The 21,958-nt window shown below is 45.9% G+C and overlaps 2 protein-coding genes across 2 annotated transcripts in view; both read right to left on the bottom strand.

Annotated features, from left to right (window-relative positions):
- Positions 1-6,878: 6,878 nt before the first annotated feature.
- Positions 6,879-13,142, bottom strand: ZDHHC12 (zinc finger DHHC-type containing 12). The gene is made up of 5 exons (XM_018565336.1): positions 13,024-13,142; positions 12,171-12,307; positions 10,188-10,274; positions 8,389-8,555; positions 6,879-7,204 (listed from the first exon to the last, which is right to left on the bottom strand). Exons 1-5 carry the CDS (start codon positions 13,121-13,123, stop codon positions 6,889-6,891), a joined length of 807 nt encoding a protein of 268 aa, XP_018420838.1. The 5' UTR covers positions 13,124-13,142; the 3' UTR covers positions 6,879-6,888.
- Positions 13,143-20,601: 7,459 nt separating this feature from the next.
- Positions 20,602-21,958, bottom strand: part of PKN3 (protein kinase N3) — a 28,265-nt gene continuing 26,908 nt past the window's right edge. The window contains exon 21 of the mRNA XM_018565322.1: positions 20,602-20,855. Coding sequence (XP_018420824.1) covers positions 20,643-20,855 — 213 coding nt within the window. The 3' untranslated portion in view covers positions 20,602-20,642. The remainder of the gene's footprint in view (positions 20,856-21,958) is intronic.

Below are 21,958 nucleotides of genomic sequence, written 5' to 3' on the forward strand. Positions count from 1 at the left end.
CACCCCCTGCAGCAGGGAACTGGGAATAACATAAGTATATTTACTAACTTTTTTTCATTTTATTAAAGTGACATTAAAGTCTAAAAAAAATTCCCCTCCCCCCAATGTTAGTGAAAGCACTTACCTGAAATGATGTCTCTTAATCCGATCTTCTTTCCTGTAGCTTTTAGCTGTCCCTCCAGCGCTGCTGCTGGTCTCCGATCCAGCGCCGACTCCGCTGTCCTTGCTGGCACTTCCTGTCACATGGTGTCTGCATGCGGGTGCACGCTGCCCATAGTCTTACCTTGTGTCTCTCCTCCTCTCCCAGCTGAAAATCTGAACTGCGCATTCGCCTGCCCCAAGATCCTTTGCGGCCGCCCTAGATTTTCGGACGGGAGTGCGTGGCGAAGACACAGGTAAGTTTTAACCTCTTTTAAAGCGTTTATAAAAAAACTTTTTTGCATATATCTACTGCTTGCTAGTCGTACATATATGCAAAAACAGCTGAGGGTTTAATAACCCTTTAATCTTAGTGCAGCAATTAGGCATATGGAATACAGGAATGGGTCCTGAGTAAATAAGAACCATGCTTATAGTGCAAGGTCCGTATTATATCATTTTTATACTCTACTCTCCTATTCAACTTCTAAAAAGTCTGCCTACTTGGATCACTGGTGCAAAGTGTGTTCATTACTCTCTTTGTCCAGGAGGAGGTGGACAAACATCTCCCTTGGACTTTGCTCCGGAGAAAAGTTAATGTGTTTACTAATTTTACCTCCTCTTCCGCCTTCTAGTGCTAAGATTCCTGGAATTCCGAAGAGGACGCACAGTCTGGTACCTCCTGCCCTCCCACACCTACAGGCCAAGTGCACAGAAAGGTGAGTCAGACTTTCTGCACCTCATATCAGAAAACTGCTCAAAACCAGTCACTGTGAGGTGAACAAAGTGCACAGGAACCAGTGCTGCAACTATTACTACTAAATATATCTATGAGACACCTCACCGACTTGAGGAACATCTTCCAGGGACACTTTGCTGCTTAAAGAAAAAAGGAGTAATGGATTCCGACCCATAATGACCAATCAGAATTTCTGTAGCCAAACTAGTACAAAATGGTGCCTTGATTGGTTGCCAATGGCTACTATACTCCTTTACTTCTTGCAAGAATAAGTCCATAGCTACTGTGATGTTTGGGGAATTTAGCACAAATGGTGAGCTCTCAAAGACCAGTCTCGAAAACCACGTTAGCATAAAACAAAAGTATTTTATTGCTTCCAGAACAGAAAGCAGCTTTTCGTCAGCAAAATAGCATGTAGTCAATAACAGTATAACCATGTCTCACCAACTCAGCATGGTCACATATACTGCATGTGACTCTTCCACACATCCCTTGTGTGTCCCAGGCTCATTAAGCCTCCTTGGCTGATTCCCAGGTGCCTCCAGCAAATTCACACTCAGCCACTCTGGCTTCTGAGTTGAGTCTGCTTGACACAACCTGTCCCTCTTCCCAGCAGGAGCCCTCATGTGCCTGCAGCCCACACCACACCAACTCTCAATGAGGCTGCTCTCAGCCACCTGATGACTGGCAACACCTGACCCCAGGACTGGAGATTTTATCCCACCCTGAAATCTTAGAAATCTCCAGAGATCCAGATCCCAGCTACAATCCAGAAAAACTGGAAGAAACTGAAAGGCCGGCTTCTTCCCTGCAGAACTATTTGCATTCTGTAACCTCTCGGCCCCTCTCTTGGCTGAGAGTCCTGGGTGACCGTGTTGCACTTGCTAGCATACTGCGTGGCATTGCCACACTACTTAATGGAAACATTTATTTTTGTTTTCTCATTTTGCACGCAGAACCTCAATTGCTATTTAAAGTAACAAAATGGGGTAAATTTAGTAAAACTGGAAACTGTGTAGGCAACTAGGGATGCACAGATACTTTTCGAGTACCAGTTCAGATACTTCGCATTTTTATGAGAACTACCAGGGTTGCAGCTGGGACCTGGCTCTGGCGCTCCACCACTGTCCTGAAATCATTAGTATGTATTGTTTTAGAAAAGCTGTCAAATGACAATAAACAAAAATGTATCGCTACTTGTACTTGTAAGTACTCGGCAAGTACCAGTACTCGCAAAACTGGTATCGGTGCATCCCTTTATTTATATTTATAAAAACAAAATCATACATGAAAACAGAGATGTACAAATCCCAGGAGCTCCGTGTGCCCCTTACAAATGACAGCGGCCTCCTAACTTTTGAATTTTTCTCTAGTGTAGTCTTGGAGCTTAAAAGTATCGGTACTTGTACTCGTACTTGTACCGAGTACTGTACTTGGTATCTGTGCAACCCTAATGGCAACCAATCAGCTTCTATTGTCAGCTTGTTCAGTTAGGCCCCTTTCCAACAGTGTTCTGATCGGATCTGACTGTCACTTTTTCAGGAGTGTCTGATCGTAAGTGCAATGTTAGTCTAAAAATTGCTCCTTAGATGCTCTCCGTAGCACAAGATGATGGTGATGATGTGACATTAAACAGCACCTTCTGTCATTTCCAGGGCTGGGGCAGAGCTGATTCAGTTCTGCATTGCCTCCCCCTGCAGCAGGAAATCACTGCTATAGTAATCTATTGTTGACTAATTACAGACTAGAATTCTATGAAGGAAATTAATTAAAAAAAAAGAAAAGTGTTGAAAGAAGCGAAAAATAACATGTAACTGATCATTTCTGTATATACTACTGAAAGCATATTAGGTCATGTACACAGCAGCAGAGAACTTGTCCACTTTCCTGCAGTAAAAGTGTATGCATTTTTAACCATTGCTTATCCTGTGTTGATTCGCCCATTTAAAAAGAAATCATTAAATAATAGCATATGATTCTTTGTTGTCCATCTATTTTCATGAAGTTGGCCCAATGAATAGTACACACATAAAAACGCATGCATCATGCAGTTTTGTTTGTTGGTAATGCATCTGCACCACAAAAAATCCCTATTGTGAATGTTTTTGGGCTCCATTTGCATTGTGGATGAAGAAAAACTCACTGTGCTGTATTCATGAATGGGCAGAGTTGTCACCCTATGACAGGAAGTATTTTAGGACTCGAGAACACCTTCTTTCCCTTTTACATAGAATAGTGGTTCTCAACCTGTGGGTCGTGACCCGAAAGTGGGTCGCAACCCACTGTTGAGGGAGTCCCCACGTGCCTTGTGCGGCTCTAGGTCAGCCTCCTCCTAGCGCAGCAGTGTCAGTTCTCCTAGATGGCGCAGCAGCGGCCAGAGAGGATCAGAGAGAGGGGAGCGGGGAGGTGAGTGCTTGATCCCCACAGAGCCCGCACTGGATGCCAACAGAGAGTCCCACTTGCCACCTGAGAGCCCACACAGATACAGGTATTGGTGCATCCCTAAATTTTACGGTTGGGGGGTCACCAAAACTTGGCAAATGTTACCAAGGGGTCCCAGTCCTAGAAAGGTTGAGAACCACTGACATAGAGGAAAGGTGTCTGGTAGTCAGCAGAAGATAGCTAGCAAAGCTGATAACATTGTTTGAGATTTCCCTTTAGTGCCACCACAACTAGTAAGCTGCAATGCATGAAGCCCGTGACACACTGCACGCAAAGCCGTGCAGAGCGAAGCAAAGCTGTCCGGCACAGAGCTTTGCGTGCAGTGTGTGAGCTGAGTGCAGGCATGTGATTGACTGCACCTTCAGCCAATCGGCACGTGCATGACAACCAGCCAGACGTCGCTCCGCGTGCAGGGTGTCACAGCCTTAAGATTTTCGTTCTTATAGGGGGCCTCAACTTTTGGCCCCTGACATCACCAAAGGGCCTCACTTAATGTTCAGTATATATAATGCTAGAGAGGACTGTCATAAACTGCAGGCATACTAGAGGCAATGATGATCAGAGACTGGGATCATAAAGGTTTGGTTGGAGACTGCAGAAGATTGTGAGAAACTGGAGACATGTTACATGAAGCTAGTGGAGATCACTGCTACCACCCCTTTCCAATAAATGCCCTCACTCCCACTACAGACTGCTGGTGTCCAAGGGCCTCACAAGTAGCATAAAGGACCACAGGTTAGACCACCAGGAGGGGTTTAGATATGCTTGAAGCTCATTAACCCCTTCATGACTGAGGCCCTTTTTTCATTTTTTGCACCCATGTTATATTCCACATTTTAGGCCTGAAAATGACGTAAAACCCCCCACCTAAGGGCTCATTCACATGGGAATCGGCCGGCACGTACAGCTCTGTACTGCCGTATCGGGCAGCTCCCGGGAAGGACAGGTGCTGTGTGTGATTAGTACGCAGCCCCCGTTCTTCTCTGTGGGATTACGCGGTCATACGCTCACCCGCCCTGCACCTCCGTGCGGGTGTCCGCACTCGTACGGTGAAAGGATGGATGTTGTCTGCGTCTGAGCCGGGACACACCCACCAGTACGGACCTGCACTTGAGGTGAGCGTAGGGCGATGTACTCCCATAGAAAAGGACGGGGGCTGCGTACTAATCACACACAGCACCTGTCCTTCCCGGGAACTGCCCAATACGGCCGTGCACGCAGCACAGAGCTGTACCGGCCGATTCCCGTGTGAATGAGGCCTAAAAGAAAGTGTATGGTTTTTTTTTTCTGCCGTTCTACAAAATGCCTCAATTATGTCCAGAAAAGTGTAGCAAACCCCTCTTTAGACTTTCCAGCTGTACTCCCTTTTTTGCAAGCTGGCAGCACTATAGTTTGTTCTTCCTCTTTCTGCTATCAGGATGCTTGGCCCCACTAAGTGATGACACTGAAATCCCAAGGCATGGACAGAGAGTAAAAAAACATTAGGAAATTTAGGCAATGAGCAGTTCTTCACATATATTAAAAGGAGAACTATGGGGTTAAGGTTTTTCCCCATAGTTCTCAGGGTAACGGGATGACACAAACTAGCGCCCTCCCGTCACCCTAAGCTCAGTATACTGCGAGCTGTAGCTACTGCTAGCGGTACACTGAGACGCCGCAGCTGAAGTGGATCCCGACAATTATGTCTGGATCTGCCCAGCTGCGTGAGTGACAGCTGGCTCTGCTTATCTAGAGGCAGAGCCAGCTGTACCCACCCCAGTCTCATTGTCACAGGTCGGCTAGAACTATGAGGTGAGGGAAAAGCACTCGCCTCATAGTTCTCCTTTAAGCCTGAGCATATTGAAGGTGACTGTCCACATCACCACCACACTCTGTTTTTAATCTTGACTTCTCATAGGTGCCGGGAATAGACGTAGGTGTATTACAGGGGGACCCAGAACAACTGATACATAACATGCAAAGCATTGATTTTCGTTTTTTAAGGGCAGGTTACAAAGGCAGCTCTCCACAGTACTTCTTTTTCTCCACAAGATGTCCTAAGCCTCCCAGGTTGTGACAAGCAAGGCGCTTGGTGTGAACTAGCCCTGAGTCACAAAGTTAAACGTGTTTCCTGGTTCAACAATACAACTTGCTAGGTCACCTCTCCATCTGTAGCCAGCTCAGTGGATGTTGAGTATTCATTATCCCCTATGACAGCTTAGCAGGAAGGTTGTCTAGAAAGCAGAAAAGTAAACCAGGAAGTAGCAATGGGATTGTGGATTTGCTCATTTTACTGGATTATAAAATAATGAATAAGGATTTATTATGAGTGATTCCATGATAACTTGCAGGCAATAAAAATCCCGCGCATAGCCAAACCCCGACAGTAAATTCTTTCACATGCACTCATTGATATTATTCTACACACTGTATGGCCAGCCAGGTTGTCTATTAAAACGTAGAGCAATGGGAGTTGGAACAAACCATTAAACTGCCAGGAGGTGCTTAAAGCAGGACTAAGGTCATTAAACAAAATGTAGGTATATGACCTGTCTGAACATGTAACACGTGTTCTGAGTCCTAACTCACTAACTTTTTATTTAAAAATCCAACTCAGTGCTAGAGGAATATCCGACTGCCATTCTATCATGTGATAGAAACATTATTAAGGTATAAACATGTAATCACTTCAGCCAGTTTGCAGAATTATACATGAGCAGAGAAACCTGGCATTAGATTTATCAGGGAAACACAATACAAATCACTCCGGAAAAATTGAGTCCTTGCCCCGAGATTGGTCTATTACAGTGGTTCTCAACCTTTCTAGGACTGGTACCCCTTGGTAACATTTGCCTGGTTGTGGTGACCCCCAATGGTAAAATTTAGGAATGCACCAATACTAGTATCTGTGTGGGCTCTCAGGAGGCTATGCGGGCTCTCAGGTGGCTAGTGGGGCTCTCTGGCGGCATCCAGTGCGGGCTCTGTGGTGCCCAGTGCGGGCTCTGTGCGGATCAAGCACTCACCTCCCCTCACTCCTGCCTGCTCCCCTCTCTCTGATCCTCTCCGGCCGCTGCAGCGCCATCTAGGAGTACTGACACTGCTGCGCTAGGTGTAGGCTGAGGAGCCTCTTACCTAGAGCAGCACAAGGCACTTGGGGACTCCCTCAACAGTGGGGGCTCTGTGGTGGCCAGTGTGGGCTCTGTGGTGGCCAGTGGGACTCTTTGGTGGTCAAGCCAGCATTCAACTCCCCTCTCTTTGATCCTCCTCGGCTGCCGGTGCTGCAGCGCCATCTAGCGGCGCGGCCGGAGAACTGACACTGACTGGGGAAGCTTTTTCCAGCTCGGCTTGAGGATGTGCAGCAACACACACAATCTGCAATCCCAGCTGGCACAGACATATAAAATGAACAATATATACTGCAGAATGCGTACTGTTCTGAAGGTAAAAGTGAAGCGTTCAGTGTCACTGACATTCCCTGTAAGATAAAAATGTGCTGTAAAAATACAGACATGAGGTAGGATCCCTTTGTTCCCTTAGCAAACAGTAGGCCAAATGTGTCTAGTGTCGAGGGTCACAGGCCAGCAGGTGTTTCATACTGCGTCATAGGTGTTCCTCAAATACACCCGCTCCCAGATCACATGACCACCAGTGCAAAAGAAGTTCCACAAATTCCTCACGGTTCCCCTGTCAAAAGGGTTGGAGTCCGAGTCCCGCTGCTTCAAGTAGGAGATGCGATAGTAGGACATGAACTCCCATGTAGTGAAATTGCAGGATATCAGGTAGAGGTGACACGCAAGTAACAGGCCCACCACTGCTGTGAAAATGCCGACCAGGATAAAAGCCAGGAGCAAGAAGACATTAAGCCGCAGCCAGTCAATCCAAGTGGCTTCAAAGTGGAAACCGGACCTGTGCCAGGAAAACTACATTAGTAACGTGTAAAATAAACCCTCTACAGAAACATTGCTTAGGCTCAGGGCCTAATGTAACGAACAACATGTTGCCTTGTTGCCAACATGTTGCCAACACCCGGCCGCAAGATGGCCACGGCGGCTCTGATCACACCTGTCAGTGCTCCCTCTCTCTCCTGCCGCTGCAGCTTCAGAGCGGCCAGGAGGAGAGAGAGGGAGCGCTGACAGGTGTGATCAGAGCCGCCTCTCTGAGCAGAGGAGCAGCAGGTATGTTCCCGCCCCCCTCCCCCGCCGGCTACCTTTCACGCCAGATCGAGTAGACAGTGAGAGGAGAGCTGCACTCGCAGCCCTTCCTCTCAGCTGTCACGGGAGTTGTAGCACAGTGCTGTGCTAGAACTCCTGTATAGGAGGTGACAGGCTCAATAAAGAGAACCTGTCACCTCCAAATGCTATCACACAAGGGCTTGTTAGCTAGCTCTTGTGTGATAGCGATAAAGTTAAGTGGAAAAAAAAAAAGAAAAAAATTTAATAATAAAAAAAAAAATTGATAAAAAATTATAAAATAAACAAACATTTATGAAAAAATAAGTAAAAAATAATACAATGATAAAAATGATTAAATAGTAAGATTTAAAAATAAAGAAATTAACAAATAATTAGAAAAAAATGATAACAAATAAAAAAAAATGAAAGAGAATCAGATAAATAAAAATTTTAAAAAGTAAAAAAATAAATAAAAATTTAAAAAGTGTGGGGGGATGTGCACCCACCGGCCCTGGGTGCACATACTACAGTAGTAAATAGCTAGTGTCCATCGTCAGGTGTGGACTGTGCACAGGAACAAGTCATCCCTTTGGCATGCTGCTCTAATATGCTGAATGTGCTGACACCCTGAGCTATGCAGTGGGAGCATGCTTTCAGAGGGACAACTTTGCCTCAGCATAGAGATCATAGAAATGGGGTTGTCACCCCGATAACAGAAGTGTCTGGGGTCAGATGCTGGATATTTAAGTGGAAAGGTTAGGGTTTTTTTTTAAATTTAATGTAAAGGTTTTGGTAAACTTTAAACTCAAACCTATTCCTGTTACAGCTCCCCCTCCAACTTCAATAAGGAGAAGAGACCAGCAACAGCAGCCTACATACTACTCTCAGTACAGGTCAGTAACAGGAATATCTACTCACCAAGCTAAGCGGAAGGCCCATAGGAGAACCACAAGTTGGACAGTCAGATACAACATAAAGACTCGGTGGTTCTTCTCTCCAACACAGTTTTCAATCCAGGGACAATGGTGGTCAAACCGTCTCACACAATGATTACACGATTTACAATGTCTGGCCCTCATTGGCTGCTGTAAGAGAACAGGAATAAAGTGTTTTTGTTCTGTCCATCCCATTCAAAATGTAACACAACCCTACCACACTGCACAGATAGCTGTGTGCCCTGGTTTTATTATGCTGCAGTATAGCAACACAGCTTGGCCCCCAGCCTTCAAATAGACAATGAAGGAGCCGCAACAGACTGGTTAAAAATCATCTCTTTGCTCTCTTATCCTGTCATCGCGTTTCTTCTCAGCACATGCAAATGCATGACCATTGACCACAGAAACTGCAGCCTGGTAACAATGTCCGGTCTTTAAGCTGGCCATACACGTATAGATTATCTGCAGATTTTCTGTGGTCAGATGGAAAAAGCACAACAGATTCCTCCATCTATGCTAAACTGTGTGTGTATGGAGGAATCTCCACCTGGGCCAAGCTTCACTATCTTGTTAGTTTGCCCCGCTGGCTCTCAAAATACCTGAACAATGCCGGCATCCAATCAGATTGTTCAGGTATTTTGAAAACCACCGGGGGCCGACTAGCAAGATACTGAAGCTTGGCCCAGTGGGAGATTCCTCCATCCACACAGTTTAGTGTAGATGGAGGACTCTGTTGCACTTTCCATCTGACCATAGAAACTCTGCAATGTACCTAAACAGGCCATCAGCCAAATGTACCTAAACAGGCCATCAGCCAAATGTACCTAAACAGGCCATCAGCCAAATGTACCTAAACAGGCCATCAGCAAAATGTACCTAAACAAGCCATCAGCCAAATGTACCTAAACAGGCCATCAGCCAAATGTACCTAAACAGGCCATCAGCCAAATGTACCTAAACAAGCCATCAGCCTCCTACTATACAGTTATAAATTAGAAGATTGAGCTGTTCATCAGAATAAGGGTGCTTCCTATATTCTGGTTGATAGTAGAAAAACATTTACTTAAAAAATATGTACCGTATTTGTCGGCGTATAAGACGGGTTTTGAAACCTTAAAACATCCCCCAAAAATCGGGGGTCGTCTTATACGCCGGGTACATACAGAAGGATACGGCTACATACAGTATACCACACTGAGCCAATCACGGCAGGCTTTGTATTAATGAATACAAAGCCTGCATTCATTAATACAAAGCCTGCGGTGATTGACTTAGCGGAAGACGGAGGACACAGCGGGGATCGTGGACAAGAGACTGTAATCCCGAGTGTGGCTCGCGGTTACTGCTTATGGTACTGAAAATGAACCCCGAGCCACACTCGGGAATACCGCCATGGAGGTTAGTGGGTGCATTTACACATTATTTTGGGCTATACTCGTCTTATACGACGAGTATAGCCCAAAACCTATATTTTAAAACAAAAAGTAGGGGGTCGTCTTATACGCCGAGTCGTCTTATACGCCGGCAAATACGGTATGCCTTAAGATTATCTAAGCACATTGGAATCCCAGCTGTCAGAAATCCATAAGAAACAGTGTTAACCAGTTGACATCCGCGGTGTTAAACCCCCTTCCCATCCAGGCCATTTTTCAGTATTCAGCGCTGCGGTACTTTAACTGACATTTATTCCGTCATGCAGCGCTGTACATCCATGAAATTCTGGCCTTATCTGTACAGAAATATGCATGCAATGCTAGAGGAATGTATTACTCACAGACATACTTTTAGCAAGCAGTATCCACATCGCCTAGATCGGACTGTGCTGGAAGTTAGTGGACTCGTCTCCTGCTCAGCAGGAGCTGAAAAAGTCTAAAGAGAAAAACAAAATACAATCAATTCACTGGGGCCTTTTTTTCATTTTTTTGCACCCATGTTATATTCCAAATTTTAGGCCTGAAAATTACTTAAAACCCCCCAACATTATATATTTTCTGAATGCCAAGACCCTATAGAATAAAATAGCGGCAGTTGCAAATTTTTATGTTGCACGATATTAACGCAACTCCTTATCAAACCCCAAAATGTAGTAAAAATGCACTTAAATGCCCCAGAACACAATAAAATACCCTTTTTGTAAATAAAATATGAACGATGAGGTTACAAGTGAATAGATATCCAACATGCCCAGGTTAAAAATTGTGTGTGTCCGTGAAACGGCGACAAAATTCAGTACCCCTAAAAATCCACAGACAACGCTTTAAAAGCTCCCGCAGGTCATCAGTTTAGAGATATCGAAAAATACTGGCCCTAGAATTATTGCTCTCACTCCGGCGTGCGGGGCGATACCCAACGTGTAGCGCGTTCCTCGTTTTCATATGTAGGCGCACCCGACGCGTGTTTACGCGAAGACGCGCGTGCTCGCGGGGGACTTTAAAAAATTTTCAGGTAAAAATTTTTTTTGTTTTTTTTTGTAACTTTAATTGCTATCACATGGGGGGGGGGGGCTCACAAGCCCCCCATGTGATAGCAGATGGTGGCGACAGGTACTCTTTAAGGTGATGCTGGGGGTCCAAAAGAACCCTAGTGTCACCTTTACATTCTCAATAAGCTATTGAAGTGCAGATTGCACTTCAATAGCTTATAGCTGGGCTTCAGACGCTCAGCACTGACAGCTATGGGACTGGAAGTGATGCAATCTGCATCGCTCCCAGTCCTATAGAACGGGGAGGGGATCAGCGAATGGAGGTTCGTCCATCTCCTCCCTAGCTTCCCGTCGACACCAAACAAGCCGGTCCCAGGCCCGTAGGAGCCCGGTAAACACGGTAGGGGGCAACCTGTTCACTGGCCCGTAGAAGCGATCTGGCGGCAGCTGAGCCGCCAGAATCGCTTCTACTGTAAAGCCGACAGTCGGATTTACAAGTTTAAACAGAAAACAGCCCCGTGAAGGCGTTAATGTAGCTAAGGGGTAAGGGCAGCAGATATCTTAACAAGCAGGGATATGCCTGCCTGTTGTCCAACAAGTTGAGAGCCAGCCAGCACCTGCTGGGATTCTTGCTTGTCAATGGAACAAGTCCAGAACGTTTCTGCTTCTCCCTACTTATTAGAGGAGTGAAGGATTTGGCCTATTCAATGAGATCATTTCCAACTAAGGCACTGCTTATTACCTCTCAAGAGGGCAGTGATGGTTAAACTACTATAAGGCCTAGTTCACAAAGCCTTCAGGTTACATAAAAGCAGTGTGAACATGAACACCACATTTTGGCAAGCATTTGTGAAACGTTGGGTGCAGCTTTTTTTTAAAGCCTTTAAAGCAGGGGTAGCCAAGCTCTGGACCTCCAGCTGTGGTGAAACTACAAATCCCATGATGCATCTCTCTCAGGGAGTCATGTCTGTGAGAATGTTGCAATGCCTCATGGGATTTGTAGTTCCACCACAGTTGGAGGACCAGAGCTTGGCTACCTCGCTTTGAAGCACCCATCAGCTCTAGTTTGGGTATGTTAATCCCAATTTGAGTGCTATCACTTTAAAAAAGCTGCTATGGGGCTTCAGCAAGCTTTTAAAAAAACTACAAGTTCTGCTGATGCTTTATGAAGCCAGCGAGCAGCTTGTTTAATGGGCAAAGGCACTCCCATTAAGATCTGTGTTTAACATTCAGAAACTGCAGCGGAAGGGTGCCTCAAAAGCTTCAATGAAGCCTGCCAAGAACTCTGCAAGTGCTCAGTTTTCACCAAGACGTCCATTGTTGTGACAGACTGGAACCATCACCTTCTCCTCGCGGTCAGAGAGCACATAGCCCGGGTCCATGAGCGACACGGCAAAATACAGCCCCACAGAACACAGGACCGCTACCACGAAGAGGAGAGGCTTCACGTATATCCACTGGGTCTCCTGATGATAAAGATCTGAAATAGACATGCCAAGCACGGTTCAGGCATCAGATACTACTATACAGTATGGAATGAAAGTGGAGATTGGTTTATTCTCATGTTTTAAATGGCACAAGATTAAGGAAAAAAGATAGCTAGAATATGAGTTGTTGTCATGATCCGCCCCCCAATGCTGAGATTGGTTGCCAAGTACACCAGAGTACTAGCAACCAATGTGAATTCCCCACCCCCAGCATTTACAGACTTCTTCTGCCCAGACCTGCTCGGCTTCCACTCTGCTCGGCACTCTTGGATATAAGGGTGGGGGGCTGCTGGGCACTCCAGGATATAAGGGGGGGTGCTGAAAATCTCTGCTGAGCACTCCTTTTTGTAAGGGGGACCTTGATGCACACTACTGGATGTAAGGGAGGCCTTGGCTGGGCACCCCTGGATGTGGGGGACACACAGATGGGCACCACTGGATGTAAGGTGGGACTCTGCTGAGTACTCCTAGATATAAAGGGGTCTCTGCTGGATGTAAGGGAGAACTTGATGTGTTTACATGTCAGCCCTGTACATGGGTGTGCTGATCCAGCTGACAATTGACCTTTTCCAGCGACATTGTCTCTGGAAACATTACAATTTGTCTCTTGATAATTAATTGCCCAGATGAACTCCTAGAGATCTCTCAGTACTGTTCTCCTTTATAGTACACCATGTCCCTGGCATTGTCGGCCCCGCCGGATACTTGCCAGTGTCGTGCAAAAACAGCACTAGTATCACCCCCCAGGTGAGCAGCGTGTGCCCCGTCCTGACCAGGCAGCCGGAGCTCAGCAGCACACTGATGGACATGTCGCCTCCAGTCCCTTCCGGAAACCCGGGCTCCGCCGTGGAACGCGGAAGCTCGCTGCCATGGTTACAAAAGCCGATTGGTCCGCTCATCGCAGGCTGTTATTGGTCAGTTGGGGGCGGGAAAGCCCTTTTCATATGTGCGCGGGACCGGGTTGCAGCTGGTGTGTGAGTGAGATTCTAGTCAGAGGATTATAGCCTCGAACGGGCTCCTCCTTCCTGACAGTGTACAGCACATAGCAACATCGGCGGCCTCCTCCCTCACAGTGTACACATAGCAACATTGGCGGCCTCCTCCCTCACAGTATACACATAGCAACAGTGGCGGCCTCCTCCCTCACAGTTTACACATAGCAACATTGGCGGCCTCCTCCCTCGCAGTGTACGCAGAGCAACATTGGCGGCCTCCTCCCTTCTGCACATCTACTTCCAGTAAAGGAAACGATAGCTCAATGGGAGAGTAAAATAATAGTATAAAAGGCAGCTGTAACCTCCCAGCTCTATACAAGTATCTGTCTATAGCCCCCATACAAGCCTGCCTCAGCCTTTTTATTAGGGAGAAACCCTTTAAATACATTGGTGCTCAGTGGAATGCCACTGTACAATAGTGCCCAGTGGGGCGCCTCTACAATAGTGGTCAGTGGGGCGCCTCTACAATAGTGGTCAGTGGGGCGCCTCTACAATAGTGGTCAGTGGGGCGCCTCTACAATAGTGGTCAGTGGGGCGCCTCTACAATAGTGGTCAGTGGGGCGCCTCTACAATAGTGGTCAGTGGGGCGCCTCTACAATAGTGGTCAGTGGGGCGCCTCTACAATAGTGGTCAGTGGGGCGCCTCTACAATAGTGGTCAGTGGGGCGCCTCTATACAATAGTGGTCAGTGGGGCGCCTCTGTACATTGGTGGTCACTGGGGTGCCTCTGTACATTGGTGGTCACTGGGGTGTCTCTGTACATTGGTGGTCACTGGGGTGTCTCTGTACATTGGTGGTCACTGGGGTGTCTCTGTACATTGGTGGTCACTGGGGTGTCTCTGTACATTGGTGGTAGTGTTCGTAGATACAGATCAGTGGCTTTGTATACTACTGTGTTTCCCCCAAAAATAAGACCTAGTTCGGTGGTAGGGGGACGCACATGTATTGCTGCACCCAAGCAGCCAGCCAGGTGTCCAAAAGTAACATTCAATTCTATGAGCAGCTGGTCTTCTGAAGTCTGCATGTATAAAACATGTCAAGGACCGCAAAACATTTCATGCATACACGGCGGGGACTGACCGCCGCAGCTCCTGCTCGCCCGCACACCTGTCTGCCTCGGCTTTTACGGTACATAGAGAGCTGCGGCAGAAAACTAGATTTCTCAGCAGGCAGCGGCACAGCGCAGCATGGCCAGTGGGGTCGGAGTGAGGTCAGGTGAGGGAACTTCTGACTGGTGGTCCGTGCGACGAGGTGGCTCCCTGGGCGGCATCAGAGAGGAGAGCTCCAGGACAGCTGCAGCCTGCAGGTACTGTGACACTGTGTGTCAGTATTTTTTTCATTTTGTTGCACATTAAAAAATAAAATAAGACATCCCCCGAAAATAAGACCTAGTGTGTTTTTTTTTTTTTGGGGGGGGATAAGACAATGTCTTATTTTCGGGGGAATCACAGTAGTACCCACCACCACAATCCCATCAGAAACGGTTGACAAGCCTTCTTTAAGTGCCAGTTTATCGTAAACATGTTGTCGCTGTGACATGGATGTTGAATACTTCATTACGCACTTTCTGCCATGGGTGTGGCAATGGGTGCCATTTATACACAGTTCCTTCCACGTGCCCGAGAGCTTGAGCCTGGCCATTATATCAAAGTCTGTCTCCAGCCAACACTATACAATGTTATTCACAAAAGGGTGAGGAGTTTGGAGAAGGCCGGAGAAGTGAACAATCTAGGACAACATCGCTGATTTGGAAAAATTCTCCAATTCAGTTCACTTCCCAGTTCAGCTATGTTGTCTTAGATTGTTCACTTCTCCAAACCCTTAACCTTTTTGTGAATAACCCCCTATGTTTTTTAAGTTGTGGCTAGAATGTGGAAGGATGTGACCCTCTGTCGGGTTTTATTGCCTTTGTTTGTGACCCATTTGGGGAGAGTTCCTCACACTTCCTGTTCTAGCAGCCCTCAACCTGGACAGGAAGTGATGATTGAAAACCTGCGCAGTGGAGATGTAAAACAACACTCAGAACCTGGGAAATGCTCTAACCATTGCCACTCTGCATGTAAGCCAGTGAGGGACTGACCCAGTAGTAGCAGGTTCACAAGTGTGACGTGACATGGACCAAGTGACATGACAGGGGCAGCCAGTTTTATTCCCCCCACTGCACACGTCTGTAACTGCTTCAGATAGAAGGTAATTGTCGGTTTCCTTAACATACAAAACTAGTCTGCCACTGAGAAACTCCACGCATCATTGTCATCTATGCCGATGACACTCAAATACCGTGTTTCCCCGAAAGTAAGACCTACCCCGAAAATAAGACCTAGTGCTATCATCAGGGATTTCTGTAATATAAGACCTACCCCGAAAATAAGACCTAGTTCGGTGGTAGGTCTTATATTACAGAGATCCGCTAGGTCTTACTTTCGGGGTATAATAGAATTTTACATGTCACGGCCGCAGCTCCCTCCCACTTTTCCCTGGAGATTGATAACACAATTATCCAACCCTCCCCCCGTGCCAAGGTCCTAGGTGTCATCCTTGACTTGGCCCTCATCTTTCTTCCCCACATCCAATCACTATCCAGATCCTGCCGCCTTCACCTTCGTAACATCTCCAAAATATGCCCCTTCCCCACCAATGAAACCGCAAAATTACTCATCCATTCCCTTGTTATATCTCGTCTGGACTATTGCAACTCCCTCCTCATTGGCCTTCCACTAAACAGGCTCCTCCCTTCAGTCTATCATGAATGCAGCTGCTAGACTCATCCACCTAACCAACCGCTCAGTGTCTGCATCCCCCCTCTGCCAATTCCTGCACTGGCTTCCAATAGCCCAAAGGATACAATTCTAAATATTAACAACCACTTACAAAGCCATTCACAACTCCGCCCCCGGATATATCTCCAACCTTGTCTCAAAGTATCACCCTAACCGTCCCCTCCGCTGTTCCAAAGACCTCCTGCTTTCCAGCTCCCTCATCAACTCCTCCATGCTTGCCGCTAAGACTTCTCTAGAGCCTCTCCCATCCTTTGGAACTCTCTACCCCAATCTGTTCATCTATCTCCCACTCTGACTGCCTTTAGGCGATCCCTTAAGACTCATCGCTTCAGAGAAGCCTATCCCACCTCAACCTAACCGCTCAACCATCACGTTCTCAGACAATTCATCCACACACAGCTACCTCCTCATGTATCACTACCCCCTCCTCTTTTAGATTGTAAGCCCTCAAGAGCAGGGCCCTCCTTACCATCTTGTCTTGAATTGTATTGTGATTGTAAAGTCTTCCTTATATTGTAAAGCTCTGCACAAACTGTTGGCGCTATATAAATCCTGTATAATAATAATTTAAGGAGAACATGTTAGATTTCATATTTTGTTTTCATCATGTATAATTACATTTTTGTTGTACATTCGCCTTCCTTTATAATAGTGAAAACACATTCTCACGGGATCAATACATTAAAAACCATAAAGGCCTATACTTTCTGCTACCCAATACTGTGCTGATTTAATCCCCAAAGAGCTTTTCGATGATTGGGATTCACTGAAAAGTAAAACAATGGTCACACCGATAAAACGATGGTACAAGCAGAACGAGGTTACTTATGTAGAAAGAATTTCCTGCGTCTAGAACAGGTTCAGTAACTTTGACATTGTTAGTAAAACGTGCTCAACACATTTTTTTTGCAGTTTAGGATAGAGTAGGGAAGAGTGAGAACTTCACCGCTGTCTGATGCCTCGTTGGGGGTCATGTTGTCACTCAGACATCAAGTGTGGGTCAATCTCACAATAGGGGGGCACAGACGGCGATTAAATAAATTCAGGTACAATATTAAAGTACATCTATTATAAAAGAAATACGAGAGACAGTCATTGCCGACCTCCAGTAAGTTGCCTGGCTGTTATGCTGACCCTTTGGCTTCAGTACATCCCTGGATCCAGATCATGTAGGCCAGTGGTTCTCAACCTCTCTAGGGCCGGGACCCCGTGGTGACATTTGCCAAGTTGTGGTGACCCCCAACGGAGCGCTGTACTCCAGAATTAGTAAGGCGCTGGACTTGGGACTAAAAATAGAAGCACACTCACAAGAATACAAGCCCTCCCCAGCCCCTGCTCTGCCTCCATGCAGCCTTCTCAGCCCCGGCACTGCTTAGATGCCCGCCTCCTGCAGAGCTCACATTGTACGGGAGGCAGGAGGACAGCAGCGGCTGTGAATAGAAAAGCCCTGCTGTACACACTCCCCGGCCACTAGATGACGCTGCAGCGGCCAGGGAGTGTGTATAGCGGCACTTTTATAATCACAGCCTCTGCTGTCTTCCCGCTGACTGACACTGCCACGCTAGGAGGAGGCTGAGGAGCCTCTCACCTAGCGCAGCACAAGTGGATGCTGCGACCCCCCTCAACAGTGACTTGCGACCCACAGGTTGAGAACCGCTGATTTAGGCAGATTGGGAAAGTCAGAGGGCTTTATCTGCACACTTGTTCTGGATAAATGATTCAAAGTATTGAATCCAGGGGAATCAGCATTAGCTGATCAGGAAAAAAAGACCAAGTCTCCTCCGGCCAGCTCGTCATGCTCAACCTGGAGGGAGGGGGCAAGAGGACGAATGTTCCCCCCCTTTCAGGGTCACGTCGGCGGGAGCCCTGCCCGGGACCTGGGCCCGACTGCCGGCCGCGATCCCTGGCAATTAGCACTTCTGGAAGTGAGCTCAGCAATAGCAGCCTCCATGTTTCCTTCCACTCTGCCATTATAGATGGAAGGTGCTTGGCTTAGAATGTGAAGATCTTACTCACCTGTCACCAACTTTTACATAAGCAGTAAAGGTACTCGGGTAACTGATCTTAAAAACCATCATCCTTCTACCTAAACAGCTGAATAAAGCTCCCATTCAAGGCAGGACCTGTAGTCTCACATAAAGTCAGCTAACCTTGGGGAAATGTTTAAAGAAAACATGTCTAGAGGAAGGATGGATTCTGCTATTGCTGACCTCTCCAAGTGTAAATACAAATTAAATTGACTGCCTCTGTACTTTCTAAGGCTGGATTCACACCTATGGGTTTGCTTTAAACTCATGTTTTAGGAAGCATTATTGCAGTGCACATTAATGTGCTGTAAATGTGCGCTCTGCTATTCATTCTCAATGGCACCCCAGCACAAATATACATCAACTGATGCACCAGCGCTTCGTGCTGTATGTGTTGGAATGTTCATGCAATGTGATGCCCTGTCCAAAATACAATGTTCATACAATGTGATGCCCTGTCCAAAATATTTCCGGTAGATAATGGATGCCAGTTAGTAGTTCACCTGTAATGTTTTTATGTCAAAACTACATTACAACTTACAATACATAATAAAATACTGCTCTGTGTTTAAAAATGAGGTTTACTTTTATCATTGCTGCCCCTGTGGGTTCCCCCTCTCCAACGGATGCACTCGGCTTGGCTGACCACGCATGCGCAGTCTACTTTCTCTCTGGCAGAATGCGGAGCTCAGCCGCTGCTACGAGAGAAGAGGACTGTGCGTGTATGGTTAGCAAGCCAAGTTCTCATTCACGAAGAGCTGGGGCTGCATATCCAACGATCGGTCCGTCCTGCCATGTAGTTGGGACTCGTCGAGGGAGTCTACAGGAGCAGCATTAATAAAAGTAAGAATAATTTAAAAACCAGAAGGCAGCATTTTAATTTGCATTGTAACATGTAACGTTGATGATTTAAAAATATATATATAAAAAAGGGAACCAACCCTTTAAATCATGTAATAGTTTGTCTCCCAATAGTGAAATCTGCAGCGTTTAGATCCCGGGTCTGCAAACCAGCTCTGACCATTATGAGGGGGCTCCGAATCTCCCAGCTGTATTTTTTTTACATATTTTGTGGAGAATTCTGCAGGAGGAATGGGAACACCTCAAAGGGGGTGAGATAGCAACTATGACCAAATATATCACTGCTAGAAACCCTCACAACATATTTGAAGCTAATGGTTGACCTCTCCTGTAACTTAAATATCACTTTTGAGTGTACTACCCTTCTAAGTGCCTTAGCTATCTCCTGGAGGTGCTGAAACCTGGCCTACCAAACATTCTTAAAGCGCATGTACAAATCAGAACCTTTTTTCTTTAAATTTTGGACAGAAAACAGAAGGATTCAACCCTCTGTCAAGTTTATAGTTCTGTCTGTTTTTCCTCTTGGCATTCAGAAAAATGAGTTTATTATATTATTATATAATAAAAAAATATAATATTATATAATAATATATATATATTATAAAATTCCAGAAATTTTAGGGTTGCTTTCCAATAGGGACACCTGTTCTGGTGACAACTGTCTGGGTGGGGAATTCCCCCATTTTGTAGAGATGTTCTCTCCATCACGACAACAAAAAATAACCTGTCAGTCTTTAATCCTATCCAGTTATGAACCCTATAAATATCTGAACACATTCCAGCACACACACATGCAATAAAGGCGGAGCTTAGTATAAAACAACTTCCAATGCATGGACATGGACACAGTAAAATGGAAATAAATACAACTTCTATGCAATGCAAGTTTTTTTCCCCCCCAAGTGTGTGTGTGTCTTTATTGCTTAAATGATTATTATTCAAGGTGTACAAATGCAGACTTTTATTTACTATACTGCAAGTTAAATATTTGGCACCATTTTAAAATAAACCGACCCTAAGAGAAATATGAAGGCTGCTGCTGCTGGGCCACGATTGCTAGTTGTCTGGCTCTTCTACTAAACCACTAGTTTGAAAACTGAGTGGCTGACGGGGAACATGTTTGCAGATCAGGAGATTTGCTGGAAAGTCCTTACCTGCATGTTTGTTCCAGGTTTAGTGACTCATAGTATGGAAGCCACAAGATCAGCATTACTGCCAGCATTTAAAAAAAGTAAACAAATGGCAGCTCTGTGACAGGTTTCCTATAAGAAAGCATGGAGATTGATGCAGTAGTTTGATAAACATCCTCTGATGTCTTACTCCAGATGGTTTCACACTATAGGGTGCAGGCTGATAGTCACTGTTGAAAGCTGGGAGATCTAAATAAAATATTTACAATGCACTAGAGCCCTATTCAAGCAAGTAGTACTTGTGTGTAGTATTATGTGAAGGAATCCCAGAGCAGAGGTAGACCAGGTGTAAGTGCCAGAATCTCCAGGATGTACAAATTTCCACGAGCGACACGACTGCGCTTTGTTCTCCCACTAATGTCCGCATATTCACATGAACAGAGGCGCGATATGTAAAATCCAAGACAAAAAAACAGTGAGAGCCGAAACATTTTACTTAACCCCCGCTAGGCTCTCAATGAAAACATCACTATTTCCTATCGTGCAAGAAGGAGGTCAGAGACAAAGTCAAAGTCTTGGAAGAGGATCTGATCGATGGCAGTCACAGGGCGCGGATCGTCAGATGGGGACAGTATGGGTTTCTGTCCAGTAAATTCTTCATCGAAATTCCTCACATCATAAGGGTCTTTTAGGGATGGGACAAAAGGTGGCTGCAGCTTTCGTGCATAAAGTGCTTCCCAATCCATCTCCTGCAATGAGCAGAGGTTTCAGGTTGTCATAAACAAGTTGTTTGCTTTCAAGGGAATTTTTTTTGTACAATCAAATATGTCCACTGGCTACAATTGCAAGTCCCCTCTTGACAACTAGACCTGTGATGCATTAACAGGAAAGCTAAGGTGCTATTCTATATTTGATCTTTATTTTTTGCTAAAAAAAATAACCACAATTGTTGGATGATCAAAAAGCAAAAACATTTTAACAAAATATATATTTTTCTTTTGTGAGGTAAATATAACATTTTATGTATGATTTTGTAGTCTTCCCTAGCTGTCTTCCATCTGGAAGCTGGGCCGTTAGGCTCCTTTTCATATACTGACTTACACTAATCTTCGTTGGGCAAAAAAGTTTTTTTTTTTAAAGATCCATGGCTGAAGCTTAGATTATACACACAGCTTAGTAAGTCAGAAGAGTGACCTACCCCTGCTCCCTCCTCTTGCTAACTCATTGTCAAAAACCATACATGAAGATAATGTTCTGTGGTAGGTTGGGAACACAGGACCCAAATGATGCAGTGCAAAAATAACAACCATTTACAATGGCTAATAAGAAGCACAATCCAGATTTGATGGCTTATTTCAGTACTCTGGAGAATCAAGCCATTTAGGGCTACCCTGGTGGTGGGGGTAGTGGTGGTGATAATGAGTACTTTGCATTTTTGTTATCAAAAACAAAACAAGCAAACAATAGTACGACTCCAAGGATGTGTGAATGGCTTGTCCGTGGACCAGCCGCAGATTCACAAGGCCCAACAAGTCTCACTTCCGGAATGCAGAATACATAGAGGCCACACTGCCACAACTTATCATAGAGGCCTTGTATGATTAAGGGGAGGAGTCTATGTCTGGAGGGACGTTGGTGCTCTTGGAATATTGAGGTCAGCCAGGAGAGAGAGAGAGGGCGAGGAGAGCCAGCCAGGAGAGAGAGAGGGCAAGGAGAGAGAGAGAGGGCAAGGAGAGAGAGAGAGAGAGAGGGCGAGGAGAGCCAGCCAGGAGAGAGAGAGGGCAAGGAGAGAGAGAGAGGGCAAGGAGAGAGAGAGAGAGAGAGGGCGAGGAGAGCCAGCCAGGAGAGAGAG

The sequence above is a fragment of the Nanorana parkeri genome, unplaced genomic scaffold, assembly GCF_000935625.1.
Source record: "Nanorana parkeri isolate BGI_ZX_2015 unplaced genomic scaffold, ASM93562v1 scaffold834, whole genome shotgun sequence".
In the NCBI taxonomy this organism is placed as follows: domain Eukaryota; kingdom Metazoa; phylum Chordata; class Amphibia; order Anura; family Dicroglossidae; genus Nanorana; species Nanorana parkeri.